This window comes from Triticum aestivum, chromosome 5D, assembly GCF_018294505.1.
Source record: "Triticum aestivum cultivar Chinese Spring chromosome 5D, IWGSC CS RefSeq v2.1, whole genome shotgun sequence".
In the NCBI taxonomy this organism is placed as follows: Eukaryota; Viridiplantae; Streptophyta; class Magnoliopsida; order Poales; family Poaceae; genus Triticum; species Triticum aestivum.
In genome coordinates this window covers 469,088,932-469,105,767 of record NC_057808.1, presented here as the reverse complement: position 1 = coordinate 469,105,767, position 16,836 = coordinate 469,088,932, and the positions used below count along the sequence as shown (strand labels likewise).

At 48.2% G+C, this 16,836-nt stretch overlaps 3 protein-coding genes across 4 annotated transcripts; 1 reads left to right on the top strand and 2 right to left on the bottom strand.

The window, feature by feature from the left end:
- Nucleotides 1-3,668: 3,668 nt before the first annotated feature.
- On the top strand, nucleotides 3,669-6,135 carry LOC123122863 (two pore potassium channel a). Of its 2 annotated transcripts, XM_044543224.1 has the most exons (4): nucleotides 3,669-3,967; nucleotides 4,221-4,294; nucleotides 4,678-5,618; nucleotides 5,714-6,135. In XM_044543224.1, exons 3-4 carry the CDS (start codon nucleotides 4,723-4,725, stop codon nucleotides 5,865-5,867), a joined length of 1,050 nt encoding a protein of 349 aa, XP_044399159.1. In that variant the 5' UTR covers nucleotides 3,669-3,967; nucleotides 4,221-4,294; nucleotides 4,678-4,722; the 3' UTR covers nucleotides 5,868-6,135. The 2 variants fall into 2 exon arrangements, with proteins under 2 accessions (XP_044399159.1, XP_044399160.1); XM_044543225.1 differs by lacking the exon at nucleotides 4,221-4,294 and having other exon boundaries at nucleotides 3,684-3,967.
- A 203-nt stretch (nucleotides 6,136-6,338) lies between these two features.
- On the bottom strand, nucleotides 6,339-10,683 carry LOC123122862 (meiotic recombination protein SPO11-1). Its single transcript, XM_044543223.1, has 15 exons — nucleotides 10,416-10,683; nucleotides 10,173-10,296; nucleotides 9,992-10,068; nucleotides 9,794-9,895; nucleotides 9,613-9,686; nucleotides 9,234-9,250; nucleotides 8,889-8,958; nucleotides 8,758-8,794; nucleotides 8,308-8,355; nucleotides 8,162-8,220; nucleotides 8,048-8,079; nucleotides 7,858-7,963; nucleotides 7,514-7,634; nucleotides 7,356-7,419; nucleotides 6,339-6,677 (listed from the first exon to the last, which is right to left on the bottom strand). The coding sequence occupies exons 1-15, from the start codon at nucleotides 10,519-10,521 to the stop codon at nucleotides 6,551-6,553; spliced, it is 1,164 nt and encodes a 387-aa protein (XP_044399158.1). The 5' UTR covers nucleotides 10,522-10,683; the 3' UTR covers nucleotides 6,339-6,550.
- A 113-nt stretch (nucleotides 10,684-10,796) lies between these two features.
- Nucleotides 10,797-15,832, bottom strand: LOC123122860 (phytochrome C). Its single transcript, XM_044543222.1, has 4 exons — nucleotides 13,187-15,832; nucleotides 12,260-13,076; nucleotides 11,649-11,942; nucleotides 10,797-11,293 (listed from the first exon to the last, which is right to left on the bottom strand). The coding sequence occupies exons 1-4, from the start codon at nucleotides 15,249-15,251 to the stop codon at nucleotides 11,050-11,052; spliced, it is 3,420 nt and encodes a 1,139-aa protein (XP_044399157.1). The 5' UTR covers nucleotides 15,252-15,832; the 3' UTR covers nucleotides 10,797-11,049.
- Between the last annotated feature and the right edge of the window lie 1,004 nt (nucleotides 15,833-16,836).

Below are 16,836 nucleotides of genomic sequence, written 5' to 3'. Positions count from 1 at the left end.
CTCAGAGGCAGCGCAAGAAGCAATCTGGATGAAGGAGTTCATTACTGACCTAGGGGTGATTCCCAATGCGTCGGGCCCGATGACTCTCTTCTGTGACAACACTGGAGCTATTGCCCTTGCCAAGGAGCCCAGGTTTCACAGGAAGACCAGGCATATCAAGCGTCGCTTCAACTCCATTCGTGAAAGTGTTCAAAATGGAGACATAGATATTTGTAAAGTACATACGGACCTGAATGTAGCAGATCCGTTGACTAAACCTCTCCCTAGAGCAAAACATGATCAACACCAGAACTCTATGGGTGTTCGATTCATCACAATGTAACTAGATTATTGACTCTAGTGCAAGTGGGAGACTGTTGGAAATATGCCCTAGAGGCAATAATAAAATGGTTATTATTATATTTCCTTGTTCATGATAATTGTCTATTGTTCATGCTATAATTGTGTTATCCGGAAATCGTAATACATGTGTGAATACATAGACCACAACATGTCCCTAGTGAGCCTCTAGTTGACTAGCTCGCTGATCAACTGATAGTCATGGTTTCCTGACTATGGACATTGGATGTCATTGATAACGGGATCACATCATTAGGAGAATGATGTGATGGACAAGACCCAATCCTAAGCATAGCGCAAAGATCGTGTAGTTCGTTTGCTAGAGCTTTTCCAATGTCAAGTATCTTTTCCTTAGACCATGAGATCGTGTAACTCCCGGATGCCGTAGGAGTGCTTTGGGTGTACCAAACGTCACAACGTAACTGGGTGACTATAAAGGTACACTGCAGGTATCTCTGAAAGTGTCTGTTGGGTTGACACGGATCGAGACTGGGATTTGTCACTCCGTATGACGGAGAGGTATCTCTGGGCCCACTCGGTAATGCATCATCATAATGAGCTCAATGTGACTAAGGAGTTAGCCACGGGATCATGCATTACGGTATGAGTAAAGAGACTTGCCGGTAACGAGATTGAACAAGGTATTGGGATACCGACGATCGAATCTCGGGCAAGTAACATACCGATTGACAAAGGGAATTGTATACGGGATTGATTAAATCCTCGACATCGTGGTTCATCCGATGAGATCATCGTGGAACATGTGGGAGCTAACATGGGTATCCAGATCCCGCTGTTGGTTATTGACCGGAGAGGCGTCTCGGTCATCTCTGCATGTCTCCCGAACCCGTAGGGTCTACACACTTAAGGTTCGGTGACGCTAGGGTTGTAGAGATATTAGTATGCGGAAACCCGAAAGTTGTTCGGAGTCCCGGATGAGATCCCGGACGTCACGAGGAGTTCCGGAATGGTCCGGAGGTGAAGAATTATATATAGGAAGTCCAGTTTCGGCCACCGGGAAAGTTTCGGGGGTTATCGGTATTGTACCGGGACCACCGAAAGGGTCCCGGGGGTCCACCGGGTGGGGCCACCTATCCCGGAGGGCCCCATGGTCTGAAGTGGGAGGGGAAACAGCCCCAGGTGGGCTGGTGCGCCCCCCCTTGGGCCCCCCCTGCGCCTAGGGTTGGAAACCCTAGGGGTGGGGGCGCCCCCCACTTGGCTTGGGGGGGAAGCCACCCCTTGGCCGCCCCCCCCCCCTCAGATGGGATCTCCAGGGGGCCGGCGCCCCTCCTAGGACCCCTATATATAGTGGGGGGAGGGAGGGCAGCAGCACCCTAGCCCCTGGCGCCTCCCTCTCCCTCCCGTGACACCTCTCCCTCCCGCTTGCGCTTGGCGAAGCCCTGCCGGGATCCCCGCTACTTCCACCACCACGCCGTCGTGCTGCTGGATCTCCATCAACCTCTCCTTCCCCCTTGCTGGATCAAGAAGGAGGAGACGTCGCTGCTCCGTACGTGTGTTGAACGCGGAGGTGCCGTCCGTTCGGCGCTCGGTCATCGATGATTTGGATCACGACGAGTACGACTCCATCAACCCCGTTCACTTGAACGCTTCCGCTCGCGATCTACAAGGGTATGTAGATGCACTCCTTCCCTCTCGTTGCTAGTAAACTCCATAGATGGATCTTGGTGATGCGTAGAAAATTTTAAAATTCTGCAACGATCCCCAACAGGCATCTAGCTAGAACCCGTAGGTCTTTGGTAAACTACTCACGCATCATCGGAGGGGCAACAAGGTTGATGAAGAACCCCTCCTTGATCGATTCCCCCTCCGGCAGAGTGCCGGAAAAGGCCTCTAGATTGGATCTCGTGGTTCTGGAACTTGCGGCGGCGGAAAAAGTATTTCGTGGACTCCCCCGAGGGTTTTCTGAATTATGGGTATTTATATAGGCAGAATTAGGTCAAACGGAGCCTCAGGGCCCCCACCACCATCAGGGCGCGCCTACCCCCTGGGCGCGCCCCATGCTCCCACGTCAGGTCCTCTCCCGAAGCTTCTAGTGTTCCTTATGTCCAGAAAATAATCTCCAAAAAGTTTCATGGCATTTGGACTTCGTTTGGTACTGATATTATGCGAAACCAAAACAAGCAAAAAAATAGCAACTAGCACTGTGCACTAGGTTAATAGATTAGTCCCAAAAAATGATATAAAGTTGCTTGTAAATGTATATAAAACATCCAAGATTGATACTTTAATAGCATGAAACAATCAAAAATTATAGATACGTTGGAGACGTATCACTTCCCGTCATGGGCCAGGGCTGGCGAAGGTAGCACGTGTGGGCTCTGCATCCTTATGGAAGGCATTGTTGAGGTGTTCTGCTCGCTCCATTGAACGAGAAAGTTCCTGGGAAAACCCTAGATTCTCTTGGGATCAAACAATGATGGCGGCATGCATTGCACCTCTTGTGGCATCGTTTCAGGAGCTTCTTACCGGCCGGAGGAACCAATGATAGGTGGAGCTGGTCATGGTGCTGCTTGGTCGACGAGATTTGGTTTGGTCTCGATGAAGTGGAGGTTTGGTTGAGGTGTTCATCTGAAGCGGGGTTAGCGAGTCCGATCCTCCTCAGATCGCTTCATTCCCATGCGACAACCATCTCTCTTTTTGAGGGGTGTTGTCGGGTGGCAACCAGACGCCAATGCTAAAGGCGTCGCCTTACTTGGTTAGATGGCGATGGATGTCGAAGACCTACTCCGGTTGCTTGAACCAACATGAAGCCGAGTTGTTGTTGCTGCTGCTTTTGCTGTTATTGTTGTCTTTCATTTTCTCGGTGAAGTGGAACCGGTTGTGTGCTCATCTTGAGCTTTGTAACTCCTTCATATGAATGCAATGAAATGCAACGCTCATTGCTTTTCCTCAAAAAAAAAAAAACTTCGCGCCCACACTTTCAGCGATATTCTATCTTGATGGCGTCTTGCACGGTTGCTCCATAGCAGCAGAAATTGTGCCGTATGGTCGCGAAGTGCTCTTGTTGTCCATAGATACGGTGTTGAAGATCCTGTCATTCCGAGCTTGCCTTGCCAAAGGGCAACAACACATGCAGCGAAGACCACAGCCCATAAGCAAAACCCAACCCATCGGCATCTTTAAATGCTCCCCCACACCACATCGCAAAAGCAAGCAAGGGACATCGTTCTTGATGGCGCAACGACACGAGAGCGATGGAGGCGGAGGTTGGAGCTTTCAGGGAGGGCACGAGGAGAGAGTGACATGTGGGCCCTATCTTATCCCGATTCTCTAGTTCGCGCCCCCTCCGGAGCCGGAAGGTCAAAAAGCGGCGAAGGGTTCCAACTTGCGCCGGCACGGTGGGGCCGGCCACGTCGAAACAGTGCGACCTCCACGGCTCAACCCCACGCGGCGCCAACACGTAGAGATCCGGCGCGGCCGGCGTGGGGCGTGCGTGCGTCTCTCCATCTCCGCCCCTCGGCTCGGGCCGACAAAAAGGGAGGCAACGCGGAGAGGGAGGAGATCAACTGAGCAGAGCAGGAGAGCTCGAGGGAAGGAGAAAAGGAAGAAGGCGCCCTCAAACCCAAAAAAGCTTCGCCCAGCTTCCGTCGGCCGGAGCCGGAGGGAGGTAAGGGATGATTATCTCTGTGTCTTCTCAACCGTGCTCTGTTCTCTGCTTGCTTCCTGCGAATGGCCGGAGCTGCCAGAATTGCCTTTCGAATTCTGTAGCTGCATCACAAGTAGAAGTAGATGCCCCTGCTGTATGCTAGTAGCAGAGTGGAATGCTTCCCCTGCTCGTCTTACTTTCCTCTTTTACAATCCATCTCAACTCAAGGTTGGTTTCCAGCATCTGGCTCTCAGTTTCATCCCTTGGGTTGCAGATTAAGCTAGCAGTAGAGATCCGATCTGAACCAGTAGCAGTGCGACTTTGTCCAGAAAGAAAGCGACAGAATAGGTAACTTATTTTCTATACTGTACTCCTAGATAAGAGAAGAATTCTGTGCCTAAATGCCTAGAAAGTCAAAAAGATCAGGAATTCAAGATAACAGCCAAGGAACTGGCCCTTATTTTTGACCAAATTTATTTTGCCTGCCTCTCTTTGACCTGCAGTCCAATAATTTAATGCTTAAACTGATGGTGATAGGAAATTCTTGTGTCAGCTAGGACACGTATAATTCACACAAGCTGGGAGGAATAGAGTTTCTCGGTGGTTCATGCAATTCAGTGCATATCCACCATCTTGCCTTATTTTTTACCTGATATTTAGTGAGCTTCTAAACTTCTTCCTCGCATATCTGTAAAACCATACTGTAACGTGTGCCATTCTCTGAATCATAGGGTTTCAATTGCGACGGCAATTCACAACAAATCCAGCATAAGCCAATGTCTGATAACAGTATTCAACGAGCATTGCTACCTGATAACCCTGATGCCAATGTGCTCCAAACAAAGCCTTCGCAGGGAGCCAAGCGGTTCCGGAGATGCAGGTCGGCTCCCAGATCAGAGACCGATGAAAAACCACAAGAAAATGGCTCGTCGCTTCCAGCCAAGGAGTTGTTCAGCGTGGTGCGGCCGAGCTTCAGACTAGTAGGGTTCCTCCTATTTCTCTACCTACTAGCAGGCGTCATCGTCTTTTACCTTGTCATGGATCAGTTATCTGGCAAGAGAACCAACAGAGTGCTTGACGCACTGTACTTCTGCATTGTCACGATGACATCGGTTGGCTATGGAGACCTTGTCCCTAACACAGACACGACGAAGCTGCTCGCCTGTGTTTTCGTCTTCACGGGCATGGCGATCATTGCTCTCTTCGTGAGCAAGTCAGCAGACTATCTCGTCGAGAAGCAGGAGGTGTTGTTCTTCAAGGCACTGCACATGAACATGAAGTGTGGCGAGGCCAAAATGCTCAGACAAATTGAGACAAACAAGACAAAGTACAAATTCTACACGGCCGCTCTGCTTCTTGTGACGGCCATTGTTGTGGGGACTGTTTTTCTCTGGAAGGTTGAGAAGCTGAGCCTTGTTGACTCCTTTTATTGTGTCTGTGCCACAATCACTACCCTGGGTTATGGGGATAAAAGCTTCTCGTCCCAATTGGGGCGCACTTTCGCGGTGTTTTGGATAATTACAAGCACCATAATTCTGGCGCTGTTCTTCATGTACCTCGCTGAGATCTACACCGAGCGACGGCAGAAGATGCTGGCCAAATGGGTTCTCACACGGAGAGTAACAACCATGGATCTTGAAGCAGCTGATCTGGATAGTGATCGGAAAGTGGGGTAAGCACATAATGCGTTTTCAGTATTCTTCCCTCCATCATATCCTAAGATTTTGTAGGTAATGAGTGTTGATTTGTGAACTTTGATAAGTGCAGTGCTGCTGAATTTGTCGTGTACAAGCTCAAAGAACTGGGGAAGATCAGCCAAGAGGACATATCTTCTTTTCTAGAGGAGTTTGACAAACTCGACATTGACCAGTCCGGCACGCTCTCCACATATGACCTTACTCAGGCACAATCCGGTCAGTGACGAACATATGGGCTTGTACTTAATGTTACAGCTTAAATGGTTGAATGGTCAGTTAATGCTGTTAATTAATTCTGTAATCTAGTAAAAGTGTCAAAAGATACGACCTTGTTGAGTTAACACAATGGATCTGCTCATATGCACCTGGACACGTGTAAGAAAGAAGTATTTGGTGATGCTTCGCTAAGCTTATGTGCCTGTGTACATGAAGTTTGTTAAGCCATTTTCCAGTCATGAAATATTTCCAGCTTCCAATATGGTAGCCTGTATAGATGTATTTTTTTCTTGGATTTGTGCTTCTGGCTCCAGAATTGCAAGGCAAGCAACAATATATCTAATGATGCTCGGCAAGTGGAGGCTGAGATCTCAGGTAAATAGGAATTTGCTTCCATGAGATGGTGACCTGGTAGAACTAAGAGGACATCCAGAGTTCCCTATTCAGGCATTCACTTCTAACAGGTTGCCCTTTGCACATTAACATAATAAACCCAAATTAATCTATGCACAACAAGAAGCATTATGAGTAGCAATGCAGTAACTGACGGTATACACCAATTGCAGTCAAACTCTTGTTGTGAATACCAAGGTGATTGTTTGATCAGACAAGCAACTACAAGTGGTGTAACCAAAACAAAAGGAGACTCTTAGCCTAGCACAATTCTGCATAGATACAGGTCTATGCAATCCTATATGTACCTCCCTAGTCTGATCTGTTGGGGGATGTACTCTTGCGACAGAAACGAAATGGAACTTGCTGACAATGCTTCAATCTCAAATTTGACACCCATTTCCAGCATGGCTTCCAACTTCAACCTGCCAAGGATTATATAGTCATGAATATTTCAGGAAGAAAAATCTTCAGGAAAAAGAACCGGCTATTAACTACACAAATGATTCTAATTTTAAACACAAACCCGTTGACATTAGAACTGACCAGGTGAAAGCAGCCATAAACCTTTTGGAACAATGGAGTACCTACTGCCGTTAAGAGTCGACTAGGTGACGCAGATATGGAGTTTTCGAAACTAAGGAATTGATGCTGAAAGCACTTACAGATTACTTACACGGGATAAAATCATAAGACTGATAATTGTACAGGAAGAAGATTTCACTCATATCAGTGAGTTTTGTTGTTGCATTTGACATTTTGTAAGAACAAAATATGAAAAGCTCTATTTAACTACTAGTAGAACAAACAAATCAAATAACAAATTCTAGCAGTTGGACTCGAACTATTATTATTTGCAACCCACATCATATCCCTGAAGTGCTTGGAATACAGGGCCTAAATATAGGATTGATCATTGTGCTTGGAAGAAGATTTCACTTACATCACTGAGTTTAACTGTTGCATTTGCCATTTTGTAAGAAAGATATTGTGAAAACTTCTATTTAATTCTAGATGCACTTGAAGTATTCTTGCAACCCACATCATAGCCATAAAGTTATTGGGATGCGCGTAATAGGAAATACAACTTCCTGTTCCTTTACCTCCATTCTGGGGCTTCCTTGTGCAAGTAACATCTGGTGAGAATTCCTTCAAGCTTCCTCCTATCTGAAGCAGGATACATGGCATTTGACATTTAACAACAAATCAATTTCTGAGATAAGAAGTAGAAATGAAATTTATATCCCTCCAATTTAGTGACCTTCAGATGACAATTGTAATTGACAGCAGTCCGGAAGACAATACTCCTCAAAGTCAGATGTGAAGACCCCAAGCCATCGTATCTCAGGCACACGCAGAACATTTGCATCATATGCCAATTGCTAAAATAGAATGAGAATTGGACAAGGGAGCAGGAAGAGTTGGTCAGTTAACACTAGAAAAATACCAACAAAATGGGACTAAATTTCGAATAAAATGTACAAAATCACATTTCACTTGGCTTAACAAAAAAAAATTGAAATTGCACTGATAAATTTACACTGCCTTTGATGCTATTAGGACTTCAAATAAATAATTAGATATTAGATAGATTTTTGGCCCTACCATGGAACCAAATTTATAGGTGGCCAGAATATCAAAACCATATGGATCTGAATCCACTAAGCAATAAGCAGGCAAGTGCAGCTGTTCGACAAGGTAGCGCAAGAATCTGCAACATTACAAGGCATGTACGTTTCACATGGCAATTCAGTTCTAATATACAAGAGAAACAAATATACGAAAGAGCACATGCCTTCTTGTTGGAATATCTGGGTAGCCTCTTCCCTGAGTAAACAGAAGAAAACCATCAAACATGCTATGTGAAAAATAATGGCAGTATAACACTAGATGCAGCGTTAGCAGTTACTGTAATAACAATGCAGCGATTCTTTTCGCAGAACTTGTCATTGGCCAAACGCTGGAACACTGCAAATGGCATACAGAAGCAAACTGTAGGAAGACTGCAAAGAATAGAAAAATCATATGCAGATAGGGGGCCTTTAATCCTCACACCTGCCTCCTTCTCAACAACAAGGATGTAGTGAGCAACACTAACAACATCTGCAAGAAAAAACTTAGACAGCTTAAGTTTACTGCATAGCAATTGAGAATATTATATGAAAGAATTATAGTGTACATATAACAAGATAGCAAACCTATGCCATATAGTTTGTGGAATAACAAGGATACTCCTCTCCATATTTGTTTGAGACAAAAAATAAAGATAAATTATCATTACGCTTTCACATGCTGTCCAAAATTTAGTGGTCTGTCGAAATCCCACTTCCTAATACATCAATCACTATCTATTAAAATTTAAAATGAACATTGACTTGCTAAGAGATATAAGCTAATTGTGCACATCACGATTTTTAAAACTGATTTTCCTAAAGAAACAGATTTGAAATAATAAAAATCTATAAATGGCAAAGATTATTATAAGTTTTCAAATTGTTAAACAACCTTTGATTGCCTCAATGCTAACTGGAATGGGGAAAGCCTGCATTTGAAGAAGGAAAAAAGCTAGCCAAATTAATGCATAGTACAAACAGATCATATTGAGTAATTAGATAGATAGAATCATAGAAGCTTACAGCATTGACGTTTGTTATACAATACACTTTCTTTTCACCCTCCACAAATCTTATCCAGCCCATCACCAAACTGGAACAATAAAGACATTGAAGAGTACATAGCGGGAAAATGTTCAGAAATAACTAAGACCATTGTATGGACACAGGAGATTATGATGCTCTAAATGTCTGCTAAAAGTGCAGCATCCCACTGTTTAGCCAGCTCATGTTTTAAGTAAAGCAGGACAAGTGGTAGGGAGGATGAAGGAACAAAAATGTGATTAGTTAAGTAACGGCATGGGACAAGATGGAAGGATTAAACATGTTATCAAAATCAAACACTCACAACTCAATAAGAATCCATACCCTTTTGCCACAGGAACCTGCAAACAGCCAAATGAGCAGAAATTGTAGGTGGTTATTAAAAGAGAAGTGAAGAGGTGGTGAAATAAATACAGTAGAAATCACTTATAGAGAACTAACAGAAACAGCTCCCAGCGATTCATGAAAAAATGAAGACCTCAAGGAATCATCACAAAAGACAGATTAAGAAAATAATCCTACATCAGATAGGACAGTGGTACACCATAACGGACGAACAACCAGGGAGTAGCAAGTCGCAGTGTGGCACATTGTACACCATATAATCAAATAACAGCCAGAGGCTTATTCTCCAATGCACAAATGACTTCTAAACACATAACTAAAGCTTCTGCAAAGATGGCAGACAAGCGGTAGCACATACCACGTTGAGATTATGCCGGCTGCACTTGAAGAGTATGCAGATATCGTTGATGGCACGATCAACAATCGCTTGTTCTGCAGTGAGACTTGTAATTGTCACACACAGAGCAAAGAAACAGAACACCTGAAACTCACACTACGCATAGATGGATCAGACATGGCAACCGCAGACCAGCACCGACCTACGAACATGGAGGGGTACATGTAATAGATGTCCCTCTTGGAGCAGTGCTTGTTCTCCTGCAGGAGTTGCTGCACCACGAGCAGGACCCTGAGAAGCACATCTGCACATCAACGACGCATCTCGAACTGATTAGCATGATCAGAAACAACGAGAGATTGATGAGAATCGAGCCAGTTTGGGGTACGCGAATCCGTACTGAGGCGGGAAGCGTGGAATTCCTTGCGGAGGAGGGAGAGGACGTCCGTGCCGACGGGGGCGTCGTAGCTGCAGGCGCTGCACGCGCGCCCGCACCCCGCGAACGCGCACACACCGGTGAGGATCTGACAGGCTTGGTCGGCAGAGATTTGAAGGCGAGAGAGGGAGGGAGGGAGCCAAACCATGTGGACGGGGACGCGGCGGCGGCGGCGGCGTCGGCGGAGGCGCAGTAGTTCTGGTAGCGGTGGAGCGCCAGGGAAGGGGATCGGCCGGCGCTGATCTCCGCGACCACCCAGCCCACCAGCCCTGCTCCGACAGCCCACGCGCGCGGCGGCGCAAACCGCGTTAACTCCGATTGCAACCCCAATTCGAAGGGGATTACGAGGGTTTACAGTCGATCGAGGAGAGGGAAGGGGGATCTGCACCTTTGATCTTGTGGAGGAGCAGGGCCGCCTCCTCCAGCCTCCGCCGGCCCCGCCGCTCGTCGTCGTCGAGCACCGTCGCGCGCCTCCGCTTCCCACTCCCCGCCATGACCGGTCGCTCGGAGAGCAGGAGAGCGCCGTCACAAGCCACAACTGGTCCAGTAACGGCTAGTGTCTAATGGGCTTTGTGAAAGCCTCCTCTGCTACAAGGCCTGTTTAAAACGCATGGTTTATTTTCTTTTCTTCATATATAAGTGTAGTAACCCCTCACAAAAAAATTAAAAAAAGTGTAGTATATATATCTGAAAAAACAGAATTTCCTCAAAACAGAAGAGCAAGAATCTCAAATCAGACTGAAGGTCTGAATTCTCAACCACCTGAGAATCGATCGAAAAACACAAGCACATATTTTTAGTTTTATTCATCGCTCACTCGTAGAGTTGCCGTGTTAAAATTACACTAAAAACCTAACAACAGCTAAGCTAGCTAAAAGCTCCTCCTCAACCATCAAGGTGGGAACAACCCATGTTCCCAGCTACACATATGATACATCAGCTAAGCTCTCCCAAAGGGCTTGCTCTTTTCGCAGCCCAATCAATGGCCCTGGTTCACATCTCGAGGACACCGTTGTCGGGATTCAGAAGTTACTCTTGCTCGTCGAAGGCCTGGACCTCTTGCTATTGAGCTGCGCCACCGGGAACTCTACCAGAACGATGAACGACGAGCTCTCCGCTTCTCGGAGGTACTGCACCGTGCCGCTCATCGTCTTCACCAGCTTCTGGCTTATGTGCAGGCCGAGGCCTTCTCGGGATACCCCTGGGCCGTGCCGGAACATCTCCTGTATCAGTGCCTCCGGGACGCCTGGTGCTGGGTGGACAAGTCTGCATGGATTCATGGGTTAAACAGCTGTTATTTTCAAGGAGATTCGGCCTATCCAGCAAACCGCTTTCAGATTGCTTTCAGTTAAGTGACATTGCATCACAGAAAACTCATCAGGCAATCTAAACACTATCAAAGAAGAGCAAGGGCAACCTCCTGTCGCTACTGTCACTTACAAGCTGACCACTATAATTTTTATCTGAGTGGCCGGGATGGTACCGGTCTTGCAGTCGCCATCCCAAAAATATTTATGCTGTACACGTAAAATAAGTGTCTCGTGTTCCCTATGTGTTCTTCTGATATATAGTTAGTTCAATTTATGGCATGCGCGGAGGGACAGAAGTGGGAGGGGCTAACCTGAATTCTAGATGAGCAATCTGCATGCCAGAACCAATGTGTTCCTTCTTGGGAATGACCTGGAGTACAATAGGCCCTTCAGCTGGCCGAGTAAATTGAAGTGTGCATGCCAAGTAGTCTGCTAGGACTTGCTGAAGCCTTAAGTTATCCCCATATAAGTACATTGATGATACTTCTACAGGCCAATCACGATCAAGAGAAATTTGTTTTTCCTTGCTCAGAGACATGCCTTGCATTAGGACCGTATTCAGAGCTTCTTCAAGGTTGAATTCCACCGTGTTCATCTCCATGTAGCTGTAAAAATAAATAAATATTAAGTAATATTTAATCTATTCATATTTCTATCATACGTAGAAGTAAATGGAAAAAGGTATGCTAAACTGTTGTGTGAATTGATTTTCTAGCACTATAAGCATTTTGTTAATGATAGAAGTTTTCATGTCTAAGAATTTGCAACCAGTAGTGCATATCATGTGTACTCCATAGATTAAATGCAATTGATAAGAGATATTAGTAGTTTCAGTTCTGCATCACCACAGACACAATTTACTGGGGTTAATGAAAAAAATAGCTTATGAGCTTTTAGACGATGCTGAAAAAATAGCACTTACCACTGTTCAATGCCTTCTAGATCATTGTCATGTAAAATCTTTTTCAACTGTTCTTGACAGAGAACATTTGATGCAAAAAGTTGCCTCTGCTCCTCTGTCAAGTCAGACGGTTCCAACAACTTACGGGTAAATTGCATGCCATTTAGTGGGTTCTTTAATTCTTGACGAATATATGTCAATTCCTTAAAGCTGTGTGTAGCAGCTTGTTCAGACATTTTCTGCACCTGAAGAGCATGCTGAAGCTCGGGGCTGGCCACATGCAAAAAGCAAAGAGCGCCGGTGATCTTACCCTCAGCATCTGTTCTCTTGTTTGCTGTCAGCAGTGATTCCATGTACTTGCCATTTGTGTTGAAGAAACCAAAAGCAAGCTTCTCGGGTTCTTGACCAGAGATCACCGTGTTCATCAGTATGCTAAGTTTGGTTAGAGTAACTTGATCTTTTACCCTGCACCCATAATCATGAAGAGTGAAAACCTCCCCGATCAGCAACTTATCTATTGCATCTTCCCTCTTTATACCAGTAATCTTTTGCATAGCTTCATTCCATTCTAAGCAAGAACCAAGATCATTGATCATAAATATAGGGGGTATGAGCTCATTAGGGTTCTTTACTATTGCAACATAGTCGCCCTGTATCCGGGTATACTTATCCATAACCATCTTGTGCCCTGTCAAATCTTGTGCTACGAAACAAACCCCAACAACTTTGTCTGAAAGGTCACGACTACAACACGCGTTAACCATCAAGACTACAGGGCCCTTACTTTCCTGTTGATGGAATGTTTTAAGCTTGATTTCCAAATTCTGCTCTTCGGTTCCTGAAATATAAAAGGAGAAATGAAACACAGATGTGTCACCAAAAAATGATGTACATGTTATAACTAAGCTGGAAAGCATAAAAGGACCAGATTCAAGACATGGTGACAACCTTGCAGAGCTGAGTTCAACATTTGCTTAACCACTTCAACAGAATCACCCTCCACGAGATCTACCAGAAGCATCCCTATGGCTTCCGTGGTGGGTAATCCAGTAATTTCTGCAACTTTATTATTCCATCCGTTTATGTTACCAACGATGTCGACAGCCAATATAGGAGCAGTTGCTGTCTCAATTAGGCGCACCATCTCATTTGTCACAATTTTCAATTCAAGTAGCCCCTGTATCTTCTTGATGTCATCAGATGGAGCTTCAACAATTGACCTTGCAGTGTTGTCGTTAGCATCTTCATCTTGCAGGGAGCCACGCAATATTAGCTGGAGAGAATGGATTGCGTCCATTTCAACATCCTCCCAAGGAACACTCCTCCATTTAACTACCTCCAAGAAGGCCCTGAACGAAGAACGTGGATGCATCCTCCTGCCATTGTCATCTGCATCACCTGGTTCATGCTTAGCTCCACCCCACTTGATCTCCTTTGCCGTGTGCGACCGGAACCAGAAGATAAAACCTTTGGAAGAGATCTTTATAGCTGCCATGCCACAGACAACCTCACCGAGTGCAGACGCACCAGGATATCCTGCTTCCAATAAGCTGTCTGTACTTAGTCCAGTAGAGCCATCATGGCACTCCAGCAGCCATGCGACAATCTTCTTTATCTCTCCTTCAGAGGGTGTTGATCCCAGCACCATAATCTGGTTTTGGTAACACAATGCTGCACCATCGCACTTCACCAGATCCATTACATTGGGAGACTGGGTAAATATCCCAACAGGAGCATCCCGGAGGAGCATATCACAGAGAAGGGTCTGCGTGCGGAGGATGTGCCTCTCCTTTGCCTGAGAAGCAAGTTCCACCTCCTTGTTGAGCTGTATGCCGAACACTTGCAAGAGGAATTCGCAAGCATACCTGAGCGGGAAGGGGACGAACCTCGGGCTCGTGTGATGGCAAACCACCAGCCCCCACAGCTTCCTGCCTTTTGGCTGCTGGTCACTCCCAGTGTCTCCATCCTCATCCTCATCCTCGTTTATAGTGATCGACATCACCAGCGACGCGATGGAGCCCATGTTGGCCATGTACTGGGCATGGCAACCATGGGGTGCCCTCATGGTCGAGCCACAGAGGCTGATAGGCTGTGACAGGTTGTCATCCTGAATGAGCTTCACAGGAGAGGCAGCACAATCACATATCATCCGCACTTTGTTCTTCATAAACAGAAACCTGGATGCTTGTGGGATGTCAGTTGCCGGGTAGTGCAGACCAAGATACGGCTCCAAATCCGACCTCCTGCACTCAGCAATGACCTCACCATGCTCATCCTCATGGAACTTGTATGCCATCACCCTGTCATAGCCAGTGAGCTCGCTTACCTCCCGGACCAGCACATCGCAGAGCAGGGAGAGGTTGCCACCGGGCAGGGACTGCAGCCTGGAGATGGCCTTGGCGGCGAGCTTGTACGACTTGAGCGCGCCTGCGGCGGTGACGGGCACGTCGGCGGGGTTGACCGGCTCGAGGTCGATGACGAGGCCGACGTCGATGCGGTGCAAGATGGCGTAGAAGGGCTTGCCGGAGGTCCTGGCGTGGACGAGGATTGGGTTGAGCAGGTTGACCTCCCCGAAGACGGCGGCCTTGTGCAGGGCGACGGCGCTCTGGGAGCGGAAGAGCGTGCGCACGTCGGCGCCGACGGCGAGCGCGTCGCGCTGGTCGATGGTGGGCACGGCGTGCGGCGTGAGGTCGAGCATCTCGGCGGCGTTCTCGCTGTAGGCGAGCAGCGCGAAGGACTCCGGGTGGATGGCGAGCAGGCAGCCGAAGGGCTGGATGTAGCGGCCCCGCTGCATGTTCTGGAGGTAGGCGGAGACGGCGGAGCTGGTGCTGGCCCCGGAGCGGTTGAGCGCGCTGACCGAGGAGGAGTAGTCGAAGTGGCGGTGCGAGCCCTCGAACTCGGCGTGCAGGCGCGCGTCCACGGGCGTCTGCGCCACCACCCGCTCGCTGTGCTTGGAGCGCGCCGAGCTCCCCCGCGAGCACGCCGGCCGGTTGTTGGACCGCGACGACGACATCTCGCCGCCGGTCACCACCGCCCCCGAGCTAGGCTCCTCGCTCCTGCCCCTCCCCCTACCGCACGACGGTGAGCGGCAGCAGCAGCGGTGGCGCGGGGGATTCTGCGACGCGGAGGGGCAAATGGGCGGAGGAGGAATCGGCGGGAATCATGAGAGCGGGGCGGGGGCAGGGGCGGGGGAAAGCCGTGACTTTTCTGGAGAAGGACGGGGGAGAGTGGGGGATTGGATTCGCCCGGCGCGGATAAGCACACGCAGTGAGTGAGAAGGGAACAGGAGGGGGCAGCACCCGGGTGGGACTGGGAGTGGGACAGCGATGTTATCCCCACGCTCCTCCTCCCTGCGCCAAACGGTAGAAGAAGCAAGCAACAGCGATGCGCAACTAACCAACCGCCCGCCCGCTCGATCCGCCGGGGCCGGACGGCCGGCGCGGCGGCGCCCGGCGTCGGAGAGCGAAGGAAGGGAAGGGGGATACGCGGCGCGCGGAGGAAGCGGCGGCGGGCGAGGCGAGCCAAGAGAGGCGTCGGGAAACCGAGAGAGGAGCGGAAAGCCGTACGACGTCACCCCGGCGCGTCTCGTCTCGTCTTCCCCGCAAGAGCTGACACGGCAGTAATGCACGAGCTCGGCCAATTTCGATGGCGCCACTTGATCGGAATAATTGAAGAATGGCTGGCTTGTCGGGGCCATGACGCCGGCCAGCTGCGATCTACGGAGTGTACTTGGCGTCAAATTTGACAAATTTGACCGGGGACGAAATCAAATCACAGAATGAACTGTCCGTGAAACTATTTCACGCGGCTGACCTTTTTGTGTGACGCCCGGCGCCACACTACATTGTGCAACGCCTCACAAATAGGCGCTACACACCTGGCCAGCGTTGCACCCCAGACTGCCTAAAAATTGCTAAGTCATTGTGCAGAGCCTAAGAGCTAGACGCTGCACTATAGTGTGGCGCCTAGCTCTCAGGCGCTGCACTATAGTGTGGCGCCTAGCTCTCAGGCGCTGCACTAGTGGTTGCACTACAAAATGAAGCAACCACTAGTGCAACGCCTAGAAGCTAGGCGCTGCACTGTATAATGTGGCGCCTAGCTCTCAGGCGCTGCACACTAACTTAGTAATTTTCGGATCACACGGGTGCGACGCTGGCCAGGCATGTAGCGCCTATCTGTGAGGCGTTGCACAATGTAGTGTGGCGCCTTCGTGTCGGACGTCACACAAAAAGTCAGCCGCGTGAAATAGTTTCACGGACAGTTCATTCTGTGATTTGATTTGGTTCACAGGTCAAATTTGTCAATTTTGCCAATGCTGGCAGTGCCGGCACCCAGCAGGTGTCCATCTTTGGCCGGTGGATTGCACGCGTGCGGCCAGGATCGTCCGGGGAGTTCCCCGATTCCTTTCCCAAGACTGTGTGGTGCGTGATGCTTCGAGCCAAGATCGGCCTAAACTGCCATCTACTAATAAACGCGCACTTTTTAGGTTTTGGGAATAAAGAAACCGTCGTCCTGGATCGGTTAGGCAGAGGCGGCGTGCGTGCTTGCTCGCTTTTCGCACAGAAATGGGGTGGCAAGCGTCGCTGTCAAAAAATGTG